The sequence below is a fragment of the Anas platyrhynchos genome, chromosome 1 (assembly GCF_047663525.1).
Source record: "Anas platyrhynchos isolate ZD024472 breed Pekin duck chromosome 1, IASCAAS_PekinDuck_T2T, whole genome shotgun sequence".
Lineage (NCBI taxonomy): Eukaryota > Metazoa > Chordata > Aves > Anseriformes > Anatidae > Anas > Anas platyrhynchos.
The window spans coordinates 88,252,288-88,275,302 of record NC_092587.1 but is presented as its reverse complement, the minus strand read 5'-3'; the positions used below and the strand labels follow the sequence as shown (position 1 = coordinate 88,275,302).

At 43.7% G+C, this 23,015-nt stretch overlaps 1 protein-coding gene across 5 annotated transcripts in view; it reads right to left on the bottom strand.

Annotated features, from left to right (window-relative positions):
* Positions 1 to 571: 571 nt before the first annotated feature.
* Positions 572 to 23,015, bottom strand: part of NME7 (NME/NM23 family member 7) — a 91,606-nt gene continuing 69,162 nt past the window's right edge. For 2 of the 5 annotated variants that reach the window (XR_011812619.1, XR_011812620.1), the window contains 3 exons: positions 16,240 to 16,347; positions 1,617 to 1,780; positions 572 to 837 (listed from right to left, as the gene is read on the bottom strand). Coding sequence is in view for 3 of the 5 variants with exons in the window: in XM_027449570.3 (XP_027305371.1) it covers positions 805 to 837; positions 16,240 to 16,347 (141 nt within the window). In the remaining 2 variants the exon portion in view is untranslated. Of the gene's footprint in view, positions 838 to 1,616; positions 1,875 to 16,239; positions 16,348 to 23,015 lie in introns of those variants that run through there. The other 3 variants (XM_027449570.3, XM_072044599.1, XM_072044597.1) reach the window with 2 other exon arrangements.

The window sequence follows — 23,015 nt, the reverse complement described above, 5'->3', positions numbered from 1 at the left end:
GTATCTGTTTTCTACTTCTCGTGAGCAAAGACTTTTGCTGTCCAAGGTGTAAATACTCAATGGGACTAGAACTGGCATGATACTTCTAATTATTTTGTTCCTTTTAAAAGAAAGGCCCACCTGTGAGACTATATTTAACAGCACTCCATAAGGCTTCTGACTTTTCTGTGGTGTTAGGGTATTTTATTTGGAGGGGTGGCAGGGGAAACTAACTTAAGTGAAGTTAAAGAGAATAAATGATTGTGTACTGTGCTTGTAGCGAATGCTGTCTCTCTCTCTCTCTTTCTCTCTCTCTCTCTCCACCTTTTCCCTCATCCTCCAGTATGTTGTGTGAGAGACCTGGGTCAGACTATCACTCCCCTCGGTGATAGGCATAACTCTTTGCTTTGTATATTTTCTTTTTTCTTTTTTTTTTTTTCTTTTCCTGCTGGAGGCATCGCACACTGTGGTGCTAATGTCTTTATTGAATGTTTTAACCATTTTCATGGTGGACGAATTTTATATTTATGCAGTTGTACAATTTTATTTTTTCTGCAAGGAAGTGTAATGTATGAAATAAACCAAAGTCACATGTTTGAAAATAAATCTTTATTTTAAACTTTATAAAAGCAATGCAGTACCCCATAGAATGGTGTTAAATGTTGTCTAAAGTGCAAAACTCTATGTTCTAACATGTAATAATAGCCAGGAGTACAGTGCTCTTGTTGATCTTGTATTTCAGTCAGGTTGAAACATTGGACAAATAAATGAATGAACACACTGCTTGGTGTCCACGGCTTTTGCTTTGCGTGGGGATAGAGGCTCTCAGTTGTCCAGAATCTTGAAGAAGTACTGCACCTAGTCCAAAACAAAACACATTTTTATCATTTCCGGAGCATCTGAGCTTGAGGTGGTTGAAATGCGCACTGGGATTGCTGTCAAGTGCTGCTGCCACCTTTGAGCAAATACGTGATGCTTCCACACTATAACAGAGCGGTTTGGGGTTAAGTATTTGTTCTCCCCTCGCCCTGAGCTGATGCCTTAGAGGCTTCAGAGGCACCCGCACCCTGATTGCATTGCTCATTAAAACGTCCTCAGTGAAGGCTTGTGATGTTCGCCATCACCGCACGTGCTCCAGGCCTAGCGGCACCGATTGTGTTCCTGTGGTAAGGTCAGGTAAGAGCCATTTGTTAACCACCTGCCAGAGGTAAGTGCTGCAGGGCCAGGCGGGGAGAGAGCTGGAGTCACAAAAGCAGAAGAAAGGGAGCTGCAGGGCCGGGATTTGTCCTTGGCTGCTGCTGGGCCAACTGCCGCTCTCTGAGCACAGGCTGCGCCTGAGAGGGCTGCTCAGAGACGTGACGGGTTGGCAGCCAGCTTCCTGCCGGAGTCGAGATCCCTTTATGCTGTATGAAGCAGATCCCAGGCAGAATTTCTCTGGGTAAAGTGGCAAAACATGAATATCCTAGAGCAAGCTGCTTGAAAAAGCCCTCATAATTAGAATGCAATATACTGGAAAAACAATCTGCTGAACTTTTAGCCATCTGCTTGAAGGCCAAACATAGCTATTGTACACCACAGCAGTCAGCACAAGTATTTCATCGTTTTTAACAACGAGCATGAGCTAGCTGAAACCTCACCTTTGGCTGGTTAATTTGCTGCTGTATGCATATAGGCAAGGGCTCAACGAAACAAAGCTGCTGTGAGTGAAGCACCAAAGTACTCCCTGAAAGGCACGCTGAAGTCACACGTGTTACGGGAACACTTGGCCGTGTGGGCGCCCGGCAGGCGGTTGTTTTACAACCTAGATGGGGTGGAGATGGGGGTTGCACGGGTCAAGGTTTCTTAGGTACAGCCTCGCCCCTACAGGTCAAACCTTATGTGCTTGGCAGGTGATACTTCAAAAAAAAAAAAAAAAAAAAAAAAAAAAAAAAAAAAAAAGCTTTAGTCTTTAGTTTAAGAAAAGCCAACTCATAGTTAGATAATTTATTGCAGGCTAATTTACTATATAAGAGCAAAGTCCAAGTGTAAACCAATAATAAAGATAGTGTCCCATTCTAGGGGGCTGGCCAAACACCACGGAAAGCTTACAGCACCTGTGTTTCCTTCAGGGAGGAGGTGGCACAGGCAGCATGTACCCTGAGTAATACATTATAAAAAAATAATGCAAAAACCAAGCATTTATCCACAAATCACTATAACACCAACTCAGTGAAAGCAGGCTGGCCAGCTCGGCTCACTAATTAACCAGGCACTAACTGCAGTGGCTGCCCTGTCCTCACACTTGCCAGCCGCCCACTGACGAGACCGGGCTTCCTGACAGCTCAGCTACCACCAGGCTGCCCCAAAATGCAACTCATTCGTCAGCCCCAGTGGAGGCTCAGCACCACACGGCTGCAGGGATTAAACGAACCCACAACCACACCAGAAAACCATGTGCGGACTTCTGGACAGGCAGCTCACGCACTGGAGCCAGCAACGATTGTTACACGGCAGAATTTACCTTCACAGTCCTACTGCCAGAGCCGCCCTGTGCTGCTATGCACACAGTGAAAAGCTGGGGAAGGTAAAGACGTGAACGAGCTCATCCAGCTAAAATTAACAGCACCTGCAGGCTGATTTTTTTTTTTTTTCCTGGGGGCGGGGTCTGTGCTGTATTGCCCGTGTAACAGCCCCTCTCTCCAGGCAGGCACCTTGTTCCTCGCCGCCCAGCAGGACACCGCATTATGAGCTGCCAGTTTGAACACCTTGTTCTTGCTGCCAGCTTGGCTCACTGGAGTTCAGTACAACTGTAACCATTAATGCGAATTTTATCTCCTGGCTTGTTGATACAGGGCCGCTGGATTTCAGAGGTAGAGCAAAGCATTAAAATCCTTATAAAATAAGAAGCAGAACAACGCATTTAACACCAAGCCACTTTAAGCCTGTGCCGGCACAGGCGTACAAATAAAGGCCAGGAACCAGTTTTCACAGCACTGAACGTGGGCAGGTTGAGCGTTGCTCCGCCACCTCCCACCACATCCTGCACCCTGCGGCCAGGCCCCCACCTGCCCTGGCAGGTGCTGCAGGACGCTGTCCTGGGCTGAGCAGCCCAATAACCTCAGCTTGCTTACGACCTACAGGAAACGTCCTCCCCAACCAGCTTCCATTGGCTTGTTTCAGAGCCACAGGGCCTGCTCTGCAGAGGCTCACCCACGAGGACAGGCACAGTGCGTGCTGTATGAAGCGCGGAGCTGGGTGCCACTCTGTCCTCCTCGCATGTAATGCTGAGGTGGGTCAGTGCCGCCCGGCTCCTGTAAAACCTGCTAACAGCTGCACCGGGAGGCTGCGGCTCTCCAAGAACCTCGCCCTCAGCAGCTCAGACGAGAGCCGCCAGCCAGCAGGCGCCAGCAGCCACCAGTTATCACACTCAGTGCCAACACTGAAGGCAAGAACCAGGAGCAAGGACTTCAGCAATACCAAGAGATTTGGGGTACCCCCATCTTTAGAGGACCCAGCTGGAGACAGCTCTAAGAACCCAGATCCAAAAGTGCCAAGACAACCGGGGCATCCCAGCTGGGGTTAGGCATGCCCAAACACCCCCTGTTTCAGGAAACAGTCACTCTCTTTCCCAGGGCCCACGTACAGTATCAACCACCAAAAAAGCAGCTGCGCCTGCATAAAGCCCCTCAACACACCCCGAGGACCGAGGGCAAGGTCTCTGTCATCCAAGCACTCCTCTGGTTTCTCTACAGGACCTCTACAGGTGGTAGGGGACAAGCTCACACCAGGAACTGGCCTGAAGCCAACCCATTTCACAGAAACCACCCAATGACTGTCAAAGGAAGCTGAACATTCAGGTGTGTCCGCTCCTTGCCAGGGATGAAACAGGATTAAATTTAAAATCAGCACTCTCCTTACAAATCCCTGGAGCCACCCACCTGCCTTGCAGTCTGCAGCTATGCCTGCTCTAGTTCCTGTTTGGGGACTAACACCAGTCATGTCCAGGAAGTAGTGACAGGGATGAATAACTGTGACCTTCTGGCTCTGACCCCACAAACTGCTTCAGCCAGGAGAGGCTGAGAGCTGCTCCAGCTCCACACAGCTTTGCTTCAGTCGCATGCACACTGCAGAGCTCACATCGATGAAGTCGGCCGCTCCCTCCAGAAGCTTCCAAACATCCCTGCAAACTGTCAGGAATAAATGCAGCAGGCAACAGCAAAATCCAGTCTAATGCCCTGGCAAAACACAAACAATTATCATCTGAACAATGTGTGCTCTCAGAGCATGGAGAACCAGGAAAAAATAAAAAAAAAAATAAAAAGAAAAAAGAAAAAGGAAGCAAATCAAGTGAGGCAGCCAGTTTTTCAAGGGAGAGTAAAAGCTCTCATTAATAACGCAGGACACAGTGCAGGCACAAAGTGTCCTGAGGATTTCAAGCCTAGAAGTTACAGACACCTACAATTTAATTGTCCTTCTACCCAGAAAACAAAGCAAAAAGGTTGATGAGAGGTGTCAGCCAAACACAGCTTGATTTGATGATCACAGACTGGTTTGGGTTGGAAAGGACCTCAAAGCCCATCCAGTCCCAAGCTCGTGTTGAGCTTCTCATCCACCACCACTCCCAGGTCCGTCTCCTCAGGGCTGCTCTCAGTCCATTCTCCACCCAGCCTGTATTTCTGCTTGGGATTGCCCAGGTGCAGGACCTTGCACTTGGCCTTGTTACACTTGATGAGTTTCACACAGGCTCACCTCTCAAGCCTGTTCAGGCCCCTCTCCTCCTTCCAGTGTGCTGACAGCACCACACAGCTTGGTGTTGGCCACAAACCTGCTTGAGGGTGCACTCAATCCCACTGTCCATGTCACTGACAAAAACGTTAAACAGTACCAGTCCCAGTACCAACCCCCGAGGAACACCGCTCATCACCGATCTCAGACACTGAGACCTTGCCTGCAGCTCCTTCAGTGAGACCAGACAGCCAATTCCTTACCCACCAAGTGGTCCACCTGCCAAATCCATGTCTCTCCAATTTAGAGAAAAGGCTGCTGTGTGGGATATGTGGTCAAATGCTTTGCACCAGTGCAGCTAGATGCCATCAGTTCTCTTACCTTATCCTCATCCTCCCTCCCAACTCAGGACATTCTGTGATTCTCCGTAAGGACAGAGCAAGGCACACCTTGAGCAGCACATGACACAGGCAGTGCTCCAGAGAAAATCTTGGCACTGAGAGGTACCTCAGCACTCGGGGTCCAATCCCCTTGACCTTTGGGGTGGCAGTTTTGGATAAGACATCCTGTTAGTATCACTTGTGTCAGAAGTGAGGGGGCTGATGAAGAGACACACTGGCGAAAATGCATGCTGAGATCACCGATTCACTTCACATCCATCATCCAGAAGATGATGGCAGTTCTGGTCCTTCCTCGTATCTGCTGAACCGAAATTGGCAGCTGGGAGATGGAAAGCTTTTTGATCTATGTGTTAATTTAGAGCCGTCAGTCATCTCAGCACCTTTCAAGCAGCCGGACAGTCCCCTCTCCCTGAAATCACCGTGAAACGTTATCGTCTTGACTCAGTGTAGGCATCCATGCACATGACACAGAGGATCTTTGCTGACCTCAATTTTCAGCATCAGTACAAAATATCAAAAATACCACCCTCCCCAAACACTTCGGTCTTATAATTTTCACAGGTTATCTCATTTTGAGGTCACTACTAGGAGCCAAAAATCTCTTCGCTCATTAATTTTGTTTGGAACATCAACATGAACATGAAGTCTCTAGTGCATTTGCTAATGCCTAAAATGAATTTCAGCTACACTTCACTCAGCACTTCACGAAATAATGAGACTAACACATCCCAAACCTACCATCCTTCCAGGCAAAAGCAGTATAGGAATGAAAACTGTTGTCAAAGAAGAGGATCTAATTCGTTGCTCATAATGAATTATTTTCCCACATGTACCCGAAGAGAGTTTAGTCCTAGAAAGTTTGTTCCAAAAAATCAGAAGTCAGTCACTCCTGCCCCTCTCTAAAGCATCACACACTGTAAGAAATACAGCTGTTCAGGCTGCCCAAGACAGAACTATTTGTGAAGCATACACACACTCTTTATGCATCCAGATTAATTTAAGTACAGCTGGGACAAAAACAAAACCAATCAACCAAACAAAAAAAAAACAACCAAACAAAAAAAAACCTTTGTAATGGACAATTTCATTAAAGAAACACTAGAGAATAACAGCACATATCCTGCCTTTATACTACATGCTGATAACAGAGTCATCTCGAACACTGTGTATGGTTACGATCAACTCAGAAAATATGGTAAGAGAAGAGCAATGGAAGCTGTTTGGAAATTGAACCGTACATTAGAGAAATCTGAACTTCAAGCTGGGTATAAATGAGAGGACGTGACAATCACCACTATAACACAACAAACAAAACACCAAGAAAGCAAGATTCATGCTATTTGCTCTGTAACAGTACAAGAAAAACAAGTGAAACCAAAAGCTTATTTAACATAACAAAGAAACATTGCTTATACACAGCGCATAACTAATGTGCTGACTCAAGCCACTGATTTCTGAAGCACAGATACCTGCAGGCCCGCTAAGAAGGTACAGTTTCAGTAAATCTTGCTACTCCATGGCACAAGCTAACTGCTCGGTAGCTGAGGCGGAACATATTATCCCAGGGCTCTCTCACCAGAAGCCCTACTCTTTGGTCACCATCAGGAAAGCTCACTGGCCTGGAAGAGCCACTGGAACAAAACAAAGTGAAAGGTTCTGGCACCCACCTCCCGTGAAAAGGCCCCTGCTGCTAGCACCTGAAGTATCTTGGTAAAGCTCTCCCATGCCACAGGCACCATAAGGGCTTCTTGCCAGTAGTGACTTAATGCTCCCCAGCCTACTCTGAGAGCATGGAAAGTCACGGTCCTGAGCTGACAGATTAATGCAAATACAGGAGGAAGCGGTCACAAAGTGAGAACAAGAACTTGTTTTCACCCACGCCATGTACTCAGGTGAGGAAGCAACAAGCAAATAAATGAAGCAGAAGGCAGCCATCATTTACAGCTCTTCCTGGGCAACCAAGATGTTCTGCAAGGAAGCATTTGGCCATGAGACCCAACAGGCTACACCTGGCAACAAGGTGAGAGTCATGTGCCTTCTGGATGAGGCCACTGAGCCTAGAAAGCTCCATACCCCTCTGGGACAGGTCAGTATGGGGAGGCCAAGAGCTTGTTTCAAGTCTCAGAGATCCTCTGCGATTACAACACTCCTGCTGAGGGCTGAACCCCAAACTGTCATGACAGGACCAGACTCCTGGCACCTGGCTGACCATGTCCCCGCTCAATAGCTGGACTGAGTAAACCAGGCAGGCCACAGTTCCCAAATTGTGGCTAGCTACTCTCAGCACACTGTCCCTCTCCAACACAACAGTAATAACTACTACTGAGATCAACACAGAGGGAAACTTGCCCACATGGTAACATGATATACTTACAGATTTATAATTCCCCATCTATACACCAATGCACTTCAGGGTTAAGGAGGGAGAGGGAGAATCCTGCTCTTACTGAAGTCAGAAGATGCTGGTGACTTCAAAGAGCCCTAGACTATGGCCAACATCCTCCCCGGTGACCATCACCATTTTGATTAGCACAGCTGCTAGCACACGGTCATCATGCACAGGGCCTGAGCCTGCAGTGTTATCACAACACAACACAAAACCGACACTGATAATGATACCACACTTTGATTAATTGCTTATTGTTAATAATGAAAGAAGAAGTGGTTTCTGGAGCTTGATAAACCCCTAACTCAAGATAACCCTCATCATTAGCATCTATGCTGGACAGGAAATCATGTGTTCAGTATTGTATCCATATTAACACAAGTTTGGATTTGTTCCCCCCCTCAACCCTCACGCTCCACGTACATTTCAACACATATATGCAGATGGCTGACTTAATAATTACTGCTAGTTTAGAGTATCCAGTCAAGAGAGTTGCATTGGTGAGAGAAGGTGCAAACGCTATACAGGAAGTACAAATATAGCTAATTATTTACCTACCTGACCTCTGAGAGAGAGGTGGGAGGCGCAACTGGCTGAGGTCGGTAACAGGAATTCATGTAAAAATATATCTGCATCACAGTGTGCACAGTGTGCACTACACGAAAACAGTGCTTCTCTTACCATGACAAAAGGTGCAGGACTCCTTGCTTAAGAAACTAAAGGAGATGCTGTGCTTCTGCACAACTGTATGATGACAGCACTTCTTATTGGTTTTGCTGTATGAGGTATTACTGCAGGCTTTTCTCTCTCTTCTTTCCTTTAGTCTGCCCACAGAGCAGCTAAGCTGCACATAAATTGCTGTTGTACTTCAGCACAGGGGTAGAGGAAATAGGACCTGAGGTTTTTGGTTCAAAATGAGAATATGTCAAGTGAAAGAAGACAGCAGTGTTCTCAAAGACACAAACTGGGCCTCAGATGAATTATAAAGAAGTGCAAAGCTGTCCCTCTGCCTTGACCTCCCCTCTGCAAAATTACCTTGCTCAGTGCAACATGGACACATGCCAAAAGCCAAGCCCTGTTTATCACATAGGTTACCTCTGGGGTAAGGTGAAACTTAAAGAGCTTTGGGAGCTGCTTGGTTCACACTCGTTAACTTCTCCTCTCTGGCACTTATAAACCTCCGACTTGGCAGAGCAAGGGGCAGCTGGACCTCGGATCTTACCCAGAAGAGGAAGCACAAGAGCTCAACTATTTCACAACTCTGTTTAAACAAGGTTCTAGTTTAGTTTGCCTGTCTGGCCCACAAGTATAATAATTATACAACTGATGTTCAAAATTAGGCTGCAAGTGACCCAATAATATCATAATTTAATTTTAAAAAAGGATAAATCACCAACATGTGTTCAAAATCCATCTCTCTATTATTGCTATATTTAATTTTAATTTCTTTTCAGATGGGCCTACGCAAAAAGATTACTTAATTCTCTGTGTAAGTGTATATACAGCCTCAGGAAACGTTTTGAGACAGAATTCCAGTGCTGGCTAACATTTGCTGATATGCAAAAACATCACCAAATGAGATGAAGTTTTCCTACACTCCAGATTCTTTCCAACCTGTTCTCACAGCTGTTGGGTAAAAAGTGTCAAAAAGTTAAAACGGAGACGCACTTGAATCATAATAACCATTATCTGACAGGTCTCTCTAGAAATCATTTTGTACCAGGAGAGACTGAAATTTCCAAATGACAGCCAAAAATAGTGTTTTGATGAGAACTTGAAAACAAAACAAAACAAAACAAAACCCAACAACTCAAACCTTCCAACTTTGTATTTCTTTTCACTGGAGATGATTAAAAGCATCTTACCCTGGATTATGCAGCTCAGTATGGGCCCCTAATAGAAGACTTCATTGCAAAATTGCCGTATGACTGAGTGAAACAATGGCCTCTTTATTAATATTTTAAAGACTCCTGAGGGAAATGCTGTACGGCTGAAATGCCCTCAGTGAAAGGTTCATTGCCATGCTATGCACTTCTGCTGTGTAATGTTTTACAAGCTGCGCTGCCCTGTGAATGGGGAGAGTTAGTTCTCAGCTGGTAGAGGCAGCTTGCATAATACCAGACAAGTTAATCGGTAACAAGCAATGCAGGAGACCTTTGTTCAGAATGTGACATACACAAATTCCACAGTAAGCACATTGACGCTTCTGAGAGTTACTCATTGACATGCTTTATTAAATTGCTTGGACTATACCTTGATGCACCAACAAGATTAGTGTAACAGAGCCGCATCCCTCTGATGCCTTCCGTCCTAAACTGTTACAACCTAAACCCAGCGACCAGGTCCCTGCTGGCACAACAGCATTTCCAGGGTGGATGATAGCCACCACCTTGCAGCACGCCCACGTGTCGAGACAATGGCAGTGGGCAGAAAAGAAAGCAGTGAGCAGAAAAAGGCGAGTTGGCAGGGAGCAGAGTGCTTCTGTAACAGGACTCTGTTCTTAGGGAAATGGTTATGGGAAGCATCTGTCGTGTTCCCCCGCCGCAAGGTGAGTGCCTCCCCGGCCACTCTGAACAGCTTGCTGGAACAACCCCCTCCTCCCAGCCTCTTCAAATAAACGCAAAGGGAAAGGAGGTACAAGGTGTGCTTCTCACGGCACTGTTTGGAAAACCAGAGCAAGGTACAGCTGGCTTCAAGCAGGTGGAAGGCAGCTGCACTAAAAGCCCAGGAGCAGCACAGCTCTTAACACTCATCAGAGCACTTAGGTAATACAGAGTCTAAGAAAAACAGTGCTGTTTTGCATCACCTACAGCACTTGTCTGGACAAAACGCATCTGGTGAACTGGCCCATCCTGTCACTGCTTATCGTATGACATTGCCTCCCATCTCCCCGAGGCTGGATTCAACCAGCTGAACTTCCTACTGCCAGAACTTGTCCGAGTCTCTGCCTGTCAGACCACCACAGGTAGCCTGTGCAGGTCGATGATACTACTTGTTTGCTCAGAAACAGTAAGCGCATCTCACCGGTGTGAGGCTGCGCAGGGGAAAGAAGAGCTTCCAGCAGTAGTTCTGCCCCCAACAGCACCCGGCAGCCGTGTGGCACCCTGAGAAGTCAGTGGAAAGAGCACTGATGGAGACACAAGACCCAGAAGAAAGCTGGCACATCCTCCACTCCCATAAAAACTGGCTGAGCAGCTCACCCTCCTCTGCTGTTTCATACATGGCCTACCAAACACACAGTGTCTGCACAGGTAAGTGTGCACAGGTAAGAGTGTGCACAGGTAAGCACACTCCCACAGCACTTGCCATGTTATCGGCCCCTGGAAGAATTAGTCACCTAATAACGTTATCTCCCTCAGCAACAGGGAGAAGGTTATCCCACCCAAAATTCACATTTCGACCATGTTGTTGCACCAATGGCAGCATCCTCTCCCTACATGTATTTATGTACACACACACATATATACAGGTATGATAGCATTTTTCAGCAATGCAAAGAAGCCCCAGGAGACCGACTGTGCCCCATACAGGATGGCACAGGAATATAAAGCTCACGTGGACAGCTCGGACACTCAGGCTGCATCTCAATGAGGAGACCTTTCAGGTTACCCCAGAGGCATGCAGCCTATCGCCCCCCAAGTGTCTGGCTGCAGTACAAATGCCCTTCAGGAACAAAAATACCTTGAACTGCACAGTCCAAGCAACAATTTGCAGGCCGAGCATGACAAAACCCCCAAATACCGGTTTTGTAGTAACTGAGGGTCTAGGGTAGCAGTTTTTTAATGCCTTCAGATTACATGGATTCCTGAATAATCTGAAAGGTGTTCTGCCATTCAAGATAACAAGGAACTAAGGTGTGTGTACAGCACCACCTCCTGTGGAGAGTTCATTCATTGTACCTCTGGTGATGTGAGACCTTCACTGACTGATTTTTAATTTTCTTTCACTTCTTTAAGGGGACATATAAATCGTAAAGCCTGTTAGCCACAGCACTTTATATCGAGTACTTCAATTAAAACTAGCCTAGAAATGACTAATTTCAAGAAAACTTGTTTGACTAGGGAATGCTGATTCATTAGATCTGATAGCTTGCAAACACTTATTTCAACAAGACACTTATCAGAAATGTTCCTCAGGTCCAAGACGGTGAGTTGAGTCAGTGCGTAGATGCAAAACTGTCCCTGGTCTGTTAAAAAGAGAATGTATTTGGCATACAAAACATGCATGTTCCAGTCCTTGCTCTGATTCAGATGGAATATGAATCCAGGTGAATACTGTAATTGTTTGCTTGGTTGAAATAGTACTTGCTTTACATAAAATAGAAAAAACCTGACAAGACGTAGAGTGGCACCTGCTCTGTATTTGGGAAACACATGCAAACCCCTGCTCTGAACAAATATCCTAGACAACAACATCAGGATCTGAAAAATAAAGAATGTGTGGCTTTAGCTGTTACCGGTGAAACCCCATCATCTCGTAAACACTCCATGTCTGACAGAATCCTTTCTCTACTTCCTCCTTCCTCTCCTCTCCCCATTACAATGGAAAACTTACAGCAAAGCTGAGAAAACAGACTGTTCTGAGCTATTTGTGTCTGTCCATTGTCACTTGTGAAAATACATTTTGTACTGACAGAGGACACACAAGTATATGAAATCAATAAATAAGCGCCTGGCCCAGTAAGTCAAAGTGCTCATCCAAGAGCATTCAGGGCAATATTCTCCTTCCTCTTGTATCCGCATACCAAGAAAAAAAAGTAGTTACAGCTTTACAACTGAAAATACACAGATTTTTCCACATGGCCAGTTGCATTTTAGACTCAACTGCATCTCCCCTCATCTCCTGCGCCAAAGTGAGTTATTCATTAACTCTGATATGCTTCAGTCACTGCCCAAAACGTGAAGTAGTTTGTAGAACAAAGACAGGAGTTAAGGGTCAAACTGGTGGGAGCGAGTGCTGCTGTTTGGTTTTCGGGGTTTGGCTTGTTTGTTTGCTTGTTTTTTAGATTAAAAAGTGAACTTTCCTTTTTCCAGGTACATGGAAAAGGAGTCCAACAGAAAACACTGGAAAACTACTGCACTACATTAATTAAACACACATTGTTCTAAAACTAGGTGTGTAAGCTGATCCCTGGTTAATTAGCCCTTGTTCCTGAGAAAAGAGTTGAGAGTTGCTCTCTCTCCTTGCCCCAAGTACTCCTTCCTTGGTCATGATTTTGGGGAGAAAGTGTAAGTAGTCTGCACGCTGGCTGACAGACACAGCTAAGGCTGTCTTTGTACAAACCCACTGGGCTCATTTCAAGCCCTGACATACTGGAGGATCTACTCTGCAGCTCTTCAGCCTGTAAGGAGAGGCTGCATTGGAAATGGGAACATCTGGAAATGGATGATTCAGCCATAGATATGTTAAAGGTTGTACAGGAGCTCTGAATCAAAGGCAGTAAACAGCATTATTCACTGTCTATCAGACTGGCTCTGCCTGCTTTTGGGGCTGTAGCAGTTGGCTAAGGCCCACCTCTCTGGTTGACCAAGAGTTTCAGAAAGCTTACAACACAGCATCCTCTCTCTCTCTCTCTCAAAAAAAAATATTATTGGGCTTCGGGGAGGTGCAGAACATGGAAGAATTCAGAAGGGTAATTAAGCTATTTCCTATTCTGCAAAGAAAAAATAAAAATATTTAAAAAATAAATAAAAAAGTTAAATGTGTTAGTAAGTTGGGAAAAAAAGCAGTGTTAACAATTTCATACCATTATTTGTACTAATGCTTCTGCAATTTCTGTTCTAAAACTAGTTGCATTTAGTATTTCGTTTTGGAGAAGATAAATTAAGTCAGAGCATCTTCATACAGAATTTCAGAGCCAAACACTTCCATGCCAAAATTTAAAAAGTGGCTTGGCCAAGCTCACATAAAATCAGCACCAGAGTTAAAAATGAAACTGAGGTTCTTTGGCCTGAATTCAGATCCCAAACTTACCTTTTCCATCAGCAAAAAGGAACGCAATAATTTGCATAGAGTCTGGGGTTTGAAGCTATTCTGAGTCATATCTGAAACAGAGCAGTAACACTGTACAAACAATGCCACCCGAAGAAATGAAAGAGATTGCTAATGATTAAATCCTTTTCATCGGGGTTTTAAAAAGGATTGTTCATCTTTGTAGTACAAACCCAGTAGCCTAGATTTCTCTCTGAAATTTCAGTCTATAAAGATATAGCAGGGGTAAACTTACTCCAGACTCCCTCTCTACTAATCTGTTATCCAGCAATGATACCATAAATTTTTTATTGGAGCAGCAGACTTAACATCTCAGTAATACCAACATCTGCTACCAGAACATGGACATGACGAGTGCACACTAACACTGCTGAAAGAATCAAGTTCCACTGCTACATGTGGACACCAAGCCAACACAAGACTGCCGAGGTCCTTCTCCTCTACAACAAGCTCCTTATCTGAGTTCACCTCCTCTGAGGCTGGGGATAATTGCTCCGTTAAACTCAATACATTAAAATATTCAGTTATCCATTAAAGAATTAAAACACTCACTATCATTCACTGAATGGCATATTTCCTAAAAACATTAGTTTGGCTCAGTGCCTTTGGCTGAAGTTTCTTTCTATGGTTGTCTTGCACGCCACAGAGTCGCTCTGCTCTAGCCCAGTGCATGTAGCACTGTTACAGCTATTGGGGCTCGGAGTGTGTAAGGTCTGATTTCTGCTTGCCAAGCAAATCAGACGTCTGTGACTGGTTTTGAGGTCCTCCCACAGAAAAGCTTCTGAAGGAAGTCTCTCCCAAGGATTATCTCTGCACATACTGTATCATTTCTTCTTCATCAGCTGTGGCAAGCTCTTCCACTTAAACAAATCCAGAAGATTTTTTTGTTTCGTTTTGTTTTGTTTTTTAATTTTGCTTACCTACAACATTTTCAGGAAGCTACATTTCCTACAAAACACAGATTTAAGGAAACTCCAAAACGTACAGTTCCAGCAGTAAAAAGGTCTCCATATTTTACATGACAACATTAATTTGCTAAACAATGACAATAAAACATTTGCTGCTTTGTTACATTCATTAAAGAACGCTAACTGATGTCCTTTAAAATTGCTGGTTTAACATGGACTGTATGTAAGAAACTACAGAGAGATGAAGAACCACACTCCATGTACAATTATGTCTAAGTTAAAAAATAAATAATTTAAAAAAATAGAGAGAGAAAGATTTAGATTTAGATGGAAAAACAACAAACTGTTAAAATGACCAGTCAGCCATGGGAACTGCAAAGTGTGCAGTCAAGAGCAATACTAGATCAAGAAGTTTTGAATAGGCTGTGGGATTCAAAGGACAAACACACGTAGTGGAGAACTTCCACTTGAGAAAGAACTCCAGCCTTAATTTTTGTTTTGGAGAAGCAATTCAACTGCTTTGTCCCACACACCTTGCTCACAGTAGCTATATACTCATTTTAAACCACCAGCAAAATGGGGTTTTAGCTGCTTTGCACCAGTAGGCAGCATAAAGGAGACAGACCGAACATGAGAGAGAATTCTGCTGAAGTACTAAAACGCCTTGTCAGTGTTGATGAGACTTATTTTTCCCTTGCAGGTTACGCCTTTTTACTGCTGCCATCTAAAAGCCATGACAGATAGATTTTAGGCACATGGTGATAAATACCTGTTTGCTTGTTTAAATCCAGACACCTTGGGCAGAAATGAAAAATTGTCAACTTTTAATGACAGCTTGGAAATGGTTTAAAAAGCTTTAACTTTGTTGATGTTGGCTGCAATTCTCAGTTAACACTATGCTACTCTTTAAGCTAGATGCAATTTCCTGGCAAACAGCACTTTAACCCACACATCTAATTTTACTTCATGAAGGGAGATCATGACGCAGTTAGCTCTTCCTCTTCCCTCAATGAAAAAACACTTTTGGCAGCATAAAATTATCCAAGCTAGGAAAACTCTTGCTGCTCCATCATAGTGATACACTCTGACAGCAAACCACTCGCAAATACACGTAGAAAGTACAACAGAAGCTATGCAAGCACTGGAGAAACATCTGAAGTGATAAAGAGATCCATCCAAGATATGGTGACACACCACTTCAGCCCCCCTTGTTCAGACCTCATCTTTGGGGTATGGCACTAGGTGAGTCAGCTTGTTCTGGGTTTCATAGTGAGTACTTCCGTCTTTATGAACTCCCTTAATTTATTTTTTCTCATTTTATTGAACTTTAATGTAAGTGTACAACACCAACATCAAGTAATAATTAGTAAGTTACCATAAAACACAGGAAGTTCCAACTGATGTGCATAATTATCACCATCTACCAAGAAAACCGTTGCCTATGTGGAGAACTTGAATCCCTAGAGCCTGTGATATCCTTGGCCCAACACAAGCTCTCTGTAGAGACAGTCCAGACTGGTAGTGACGGTGGTTATCCAAGAAGATGTCCTTGTAGAAACACTGTTAGGCATTGGTATCCAGTTGCAAGTATACATTCAGCCAAACAGAAGACTTAACTTTCATTTCAGCAAGTATTTTATTGTACTATATTTGCTCAAGAAAAGTGCATGGATAAGTTTTTACGGTATCCTAATTAAATGAGTTAATTGCCCTTAATAAGCTCTTTGCTTTTGTTTCTCATTGTTCACCGGTCTCCAGCAAGGCTATTCCACATATAAAACACTTGAACAGCTTAAAATAGTGTCAAGCACAGCTTTTCACTTAAAATTTCCTACAATATAAAAGTATGTATTTATCTAACAGCTCTTACCTCCAGAAGTCCATCTTCAGGGAGGTCTGTGCAGTGGACAGCATTCTGAATCTTGTTCTTCCCGAAGACAGCACGCAGAGTTCCAGGTCGGAGATGACGGGCTATTTCCTGGTGAACACAAGAAAATCAAAAGACCTGGTGAATGACATGATGCAGCAGAATCTTATAAAGCAAAACATTATTATTATATGCAAGCATGTGTGGTACACTATAAATGAAAATGAGGAGGGAAATTCCAGCTTGCACTACACAGGCACAACTGCTGGAAAGCCATGACCAAACCTGTGAAAACTGCTTGAAACTGGGCTAATTAAGCCACGTTGGGTGGGATGCAGGACATTCCATATTACAGATCCACCCTCCTGGCATTTGTATTAATGTAGTTAGTTTGTGCTGACAACTTTGGAGCTCTCAAGCACAGAATGTTCCTGTCCTGAGTGAGCAGACACTAGCATGCCACCTTGTAGACTGCCTCCGCTACCACTGTACTCTCTGCCTCAGTCCTTGACATTTGTGAGACTGAACTACTGAGCAGCCAGGCTTTCAGCTTTCATTGCTGCTGTGCTTCCATGCAGTATGATTCCAGACTCTTTACAACTTGCTCTGGTCTTTGTAGTTGACATTTCAACCCTCTTTTCTTTCTCCATGATACCAAACTTCTCCTTGGCCTCCCTGACTACATTTTTTTTTATTATAGCAGATACCACTCAGATCTTGAGACAACATTCTCCCATCTCTTCAGCAGGGTGAATCTCCCATCTTCTACCTCAGAGGACTGCTTTCATTAGCTCTTACCTCTACTGTGCTCTTTCTTTCAAGTACAGCAGCCATGCTGCACTTCTCTGCACTACCTCCTTGCAGACTTACTTTTGGACCTTTATCCTACGCCAACCATGCTAAGCCTTGTTGGTCCCTCTGCCCAATGCAATGGAGCTTTTTTCCAAACCTCCCTCATGGACAATATGCCTCCTTTACAAATTTAAGTGTTGATGGCATTAGCCCAACTACCCCTCCTTAAAACACTTTTGACATTCTTCCGTAAGTTTCCAGGGAGCACTGCTGCCAGCAAGGGGACAAGGCTGATGACAAGCTGAGGTTATAGCTACTGAACAACAACAACAACATATTCTTCCTTGCCAACATAGCACACATCAGCCACTTTCTGACAAGACACCAGGTTTATTAGGGTGTAATCACTTTGGAAGTGGCCAGTGCAGTTTTGCTGTGCCCCTCCCAGATGTTTGTTTCAGTGTCACAGCCAGAGGTTACTGCCCCCACAGCCGAGTCACCAGACTGGATTGTCTGAGCGTTTCTTAACTTTCGGTGTCAAGTGGGTTCAAAACAACTTCAGTCATGGCTCCTGTCTGACCTGGAAAACTTTGCACGGGTACAGATGAGGACCACTTGCAAGATGCACACTTTCATCTGGGAAGGCAGTGAATGTTTTAAGCTAGTCCCAGAAGACCTCAGAAGAATGTATCTGCCAGCAACTTTCAGCTGCTTTCCAACTTCACCCACTTGTCACATCTCATTCGTAAACTAAGGCAACTGGACTTTCTGGGCAAGACCTTCTCTTAGCCCAGCAAGCCCTAGATATTTTCCTGTAATAACAATTAACAATCATGGTGACCTAATAAACCTAGATCTGTTTCCTGTGGTGATCTGCTACCCACCTGAAAGGCAAATTGCTTTAATGTTTGAAATGTGTATAACCCAAAACATGCTACAAGATGTTTCAGTTCCCCATTGCTACCATGTGTGTATCGCAGGTTATACAGGATCTTTGAAGATGGATGCCTGCCAGGGATGTCTGAATAAGATAATCTTGACATCAGGCAAATTTTGTTTCAGAGGAAAGTTCAAGAGTCTCGTATTAAAAAAAAAAAAAAAAAAAAAAGACTACTGTAGAAAAAAACCTCCTTATTCTTTTCACTAAAGCCCTGTGATAAGAAAGTTCACTGGAAAAACAAAAGTCGCATACCAGTCAACTATAGCTACATAACACTTAAATCAAGCCTTCCTTGAAACAACTGTTGATTCCAGTAATAGCTACCTCGTCAGGAAACTGGCAACAACATTAGGATATCAATTCTTTTAAGTAAAGTTTGGGCATATTAGAAAAAATATTTGTGGCTATGGAATCTTTAGAAATACTTTAGTAAGAAATAGCTCCGATCTCAAAAATTAAACAGAAGATGAAACACCAAACTTTATCTCTTATGCATCAAACTGTTCCCTCCTCCCACAGGTCCAAAAATGACGCTTCTTTTGAAACTTTCCCAAGTTCTCTCTCCTTCCTCACCAAGCCCATTTATCTTTTTTTTTTTTTCTTTTGTTCTTTTTTATTCTCTCCTTAAAAACACTTATGGCCTCCTGATTTATCATTTGTCCTGCGTTCTCATTTCTGCTTCACAACTTCACAACAGAAGACTTCATTTTTGCTCTTCACTTGGACTCACTCACTCTCACCGATGTTGGCAAAAGCTTTCACTTTTGCAGTATGTGATCTCCTGTTCTTCCCTCGATTTTTCTACACGGGTTGTGACACATTCTCCTGCCCTCCTAAAACTTATCTTGCACAAAACCTGAAATTTCTTGCACAAAAAGGACTGATTCTGTTCTGCCTGGCATTAGAGTAAATCAGAAGCACACAAAAATTGGGCCTGCAGCTCTTCACACTGTTAGCACTAGATTAACAAGAATCTAAATTAACCTTTCTTGCCATCAGTTAATAAACAGGATGAGAGGTAAGGCATTCTCTCCTTACATTTACATAGCCAAAAAAAGGTCAATAACCATCAGTTCCAAAGTGTCACTAGTCCATCTCATAACACCACTGAGAACCCCCCAGGGAATAAGGTATCAGTAAAGGATGAGGATACAAACAGATATGTGAACAGATATAGGCATCGTTGTGTATGTACAATTGAAAATCTTGGGAATGTTTCAGGGAGGGGGAAGAGATTTCCTTACAAAACTTGGTCCTTATAGCACGTCTTAATATATGCTCTTCTGCTCTATGACATGATGCTTGCCAAGCATTTTATTTATAGTTCCTCAACTGCAACAGCAAATAGATACAAATATAATACTTGGCTTGGGGGTGTGTTTTTTTTTCCCTTTTAATCCTTTTTCATAAGCTTGCTGCTTGAGCCTTAGAATATGTGTTTCACATAGTGGTTTTCAAAAACTTTTTCAAAAGAATCAAGGCAATGCCTCCAAGTTGCACCAGGGGAGGTTTAGATTTGTATCAGGAAGAATTTCTTCACAGAAGGGGTGCATAGACACTGGGACAGGCTGCCCAGGAAAGTCGCAGGGTCGCCATCCCTGTAGGTATTTAAGGGATGTGCGGATGCAGCTTGTAGGGACATGGTTTAGCAGTCAACTTGCAGTATTAGGTGGATTGTTGGACTTGACGATCTGGAAAGTATTTTCCAACCTAAATGAGTCTATGAGGATGTGATAAGGGAGCAGTTAAGAGCAGCTCCAGCTGCTCTACCATATGCATAAGAGGGGAGAAACGTGTGTGCAGGAACTTCATGCACATGTGCAAATGAGGATGCCACAAACTTGCATCTCACATGAAGAGGGGATGCTGTACCAAAAAGCTTCATCCTCTCTGGTCTCGTGCAGCAGGCTATTTGATTGCACATTACAGGCTGGGCTTTGATCTACATCCAGCCCTTTGAAGACCCTTGTCCTCCTACATAAGTTACGGATGCATTTATTTCTTGTTTCTATCAAATAATTGTGCCCTGTGCAACATTGCTTGTATGAACTGCTTGGCATGTTCTAAAATCTTTCTGCATGAGCAAAAGGAAACAAAAAATTCACCAATAACATCCGTAAAATACTACGTTGAAATCAGACTGAAAAATCATAAACATACTTGATAAGCAAAGCTCACGAACCACTTTTCCTTCAAACAGTTGCTTTTTCATGGACTAGACAGGAAGTTGTATAGACCAGTAGCATATATTCCAGCCAAAACTGCAGATATCAAGTAAATACAACCAGGTATTTTAAAGCATCTGTCCTGAATGTTTACTTGGGAACCTAGAAAGGCAGAAAAATAAGTGCTCTTAAACACTTCTGTCTGCTTGGTTGTTTAAATGGCATTCAAGCTAAAACCAAAGAAGCAAACACTGACTCTGTGTAGCAACCATTCCCTCCTTCCTCAGTGGGAAAAATCAAACTCTTTGGTGCCTTCATCACCAAAAACACACAGAGGAACTTTTACAGCCTAGAACTATGTTCCACTAAAACATGAACTAGAAAAGGAACCTTGAATATTTTTTTTGCCAGTTCCCCTGACTGAAACAGAATAAAAATAAGTTCACAATCCATCCCTGCCTAACCATGGTGTGCTACCAGCACAGATTCATTATTTTAGGTTTGCTTAAAGACCACCAGCATTTACAGGACTTCCTGAGTTGCAAGAAACTCTGCACAGTCACCTTAAAGCCACAGCAAAACATTTTGTTTTCCTTCTCCACCTGAGCTCTGACTGTGCATCTGCTCCTTGCTCTTCTCAGCTTCCTCAATCACCACTCCTTCTGAAAGCTTTATGTTGACTTGGTCTCCCACCCTGTGCTCAGGAAGCTTCTTCCTCCTCTGGCTCTCCCTGGTCAGCTGCTGTCATGAAAGAGACGGTCCCTCCTTGCAAGGGTGCTAAATGATTTAGAAGGCAGTAGCCAGACCCAGGCAAACAAAGCAAGTGCTTTCTCCTTTCAAGGAACAGCTACACCCTTTTCAAGAGAACAGAACCCACGTTAACTGGGAACAAATAAAAATTCCAGCACTTTCAGTGGAATTTGTCTGGCCAAACCTTAGCCATCTGAAAGCTGATGGCACCTGAGTTTCCTCTGAAATGAGTGGAGCACAATAGCTATGTAAGGCAGGTAGGATAAGCACCTCTCTTTTCTCTTCCCATCATCACAGCTCTTCAGTTGACTTTTATTTTCAGGAATTTTAGCACCAGTGACACACTGCTGGTTGCAGCAGGATGCTGCACAGAATAGTTGCTCTGACAGAAGCCATCAGCAAGAAGTAAAATGATAAAAGCAGCACAGACTCTGTTATGCAGACCACAATACCAGACAAGTCTCCTGTAATGCTCATTTAAGCTAAAGAAACACCTGAATGCTACTGTTACAGTGGGGACAACTTTGCTTGATCAGCCTGATACATCCTTCACAGAAGATCCTCCCATCTAAAGACAAAGGCTAAACTCCAAATCAAATCTGTGGTCACGGATGATCTTTTGCACACAATATATCACAAGGGCTCACTTGCCTCCCTTTGCTTTGCATGCTTTCTCTGCAAGTCCATACTTCTCTCAAAATCTAAGCAACAAAGTTTTATATGGATGCTTCCCCTGCAGCTACCTCAGTGCTGACCTGGTTTATGTTCCTGTTTCATGCAATGAGCCACCTTACACTCAACATCGACTGCAGCAGAAGAACATGACATCTGAGGCCTATTTAATTCACCAAATGCAGTCCTAAGCCTTCTGTCTCTATCACTGAGAGAAAAACCTACGTAAGATGGAGCTGTCATTGCTGTACAGTCTTTAACTGGGTAAGAAACCGTTCTGCCCTGAAAGCTGGGGCCCTTCTGTTGACAAGTGTTTCAGAAAGATTCTAAATACAAAACCAGGTCAATGTTCAAGAGAATGCAATAGGTTTCCTTCAGCTTTCATTTTACAAAGCAATCCAGAACAGAAGTCTCCTGTTGACAGAGTGACACATTTTCTTTTCTCTGTGTCCACATCGGCTGCAGCAACGTCATGTACATATATGGACTGAATATCGAAGGCTTTATGCACACTTCCAAGGGAGCCAATGTTATCAGAAAGGCTTTTGTACGTTCTGTAAATCATACAAAAAAAAGTCACACCAAAACAATCCCCTCAAACACACACACACCCCTCACCTTTTAATCATTATCACAAAACGAACTGATATACAGATCCCCAAGAATCTGGGAAGGTTACACGGATTATACTAAATTTCTCTATAAAATTTAGCATGATCTTGTATCCTCTGAGCACTGCACATTTGACCTAGATATTCAGGTTATCTTCTCCTGATTGATGATAAAATATTTATGCCCTCAATCACTGGCTGTTCTGACAAGTTTCTTTTAGCTTTAACGGAGCCAAGTCTGTGTGCCTACAGTTACGTACTTGAAATACTGTGGCTGCAAAGGTTTGTTCAGCAAATTAAATCATCTGATCCAGGCAACAGCAACCAAATTTTCAATTGCAAAGCTGTAGAAAGTGCGTCAGAGACTCATCTCCTTCTGAAATCAAATAGTTTTGCAACAGTAGCAGCAAGTAATCAAACCATAGTTTATTGTGTTACAAAAGCCCGCTCTAGCATGAGAAAAAAAAAATAAAATAAATTATCTGCTCTTCTGTTTACTTTAAAGTCAGCCTACCCCTGAACTACCAGTCTGAAGCCCTGTATCTTCTGGAATTTTGGCTAACGGATGCTCCAGCGTTGGCAGGCTTTCCTGAAGCTCACAAGTCTGTAGAAGTTGTTATACTGTCTGCTTCTCACCCTCCATCCCCTGAGGCACTTTCATCCTCTCCGCTTCACTCCCACACGTTCCCTACCAAGCCTTCTCACTGGCGGCCCAAAGGTGCTGCACCAGCTCTCCACAGACTTTTCTGTGGGCAGCAACCGTGGCACATTTGCCAGCCTGAGATAGCTTTTTTAAAGGTCTTGGCACTTCCCGTGGATGCCTGAGCAATTCTAATGATAACCGCCCTG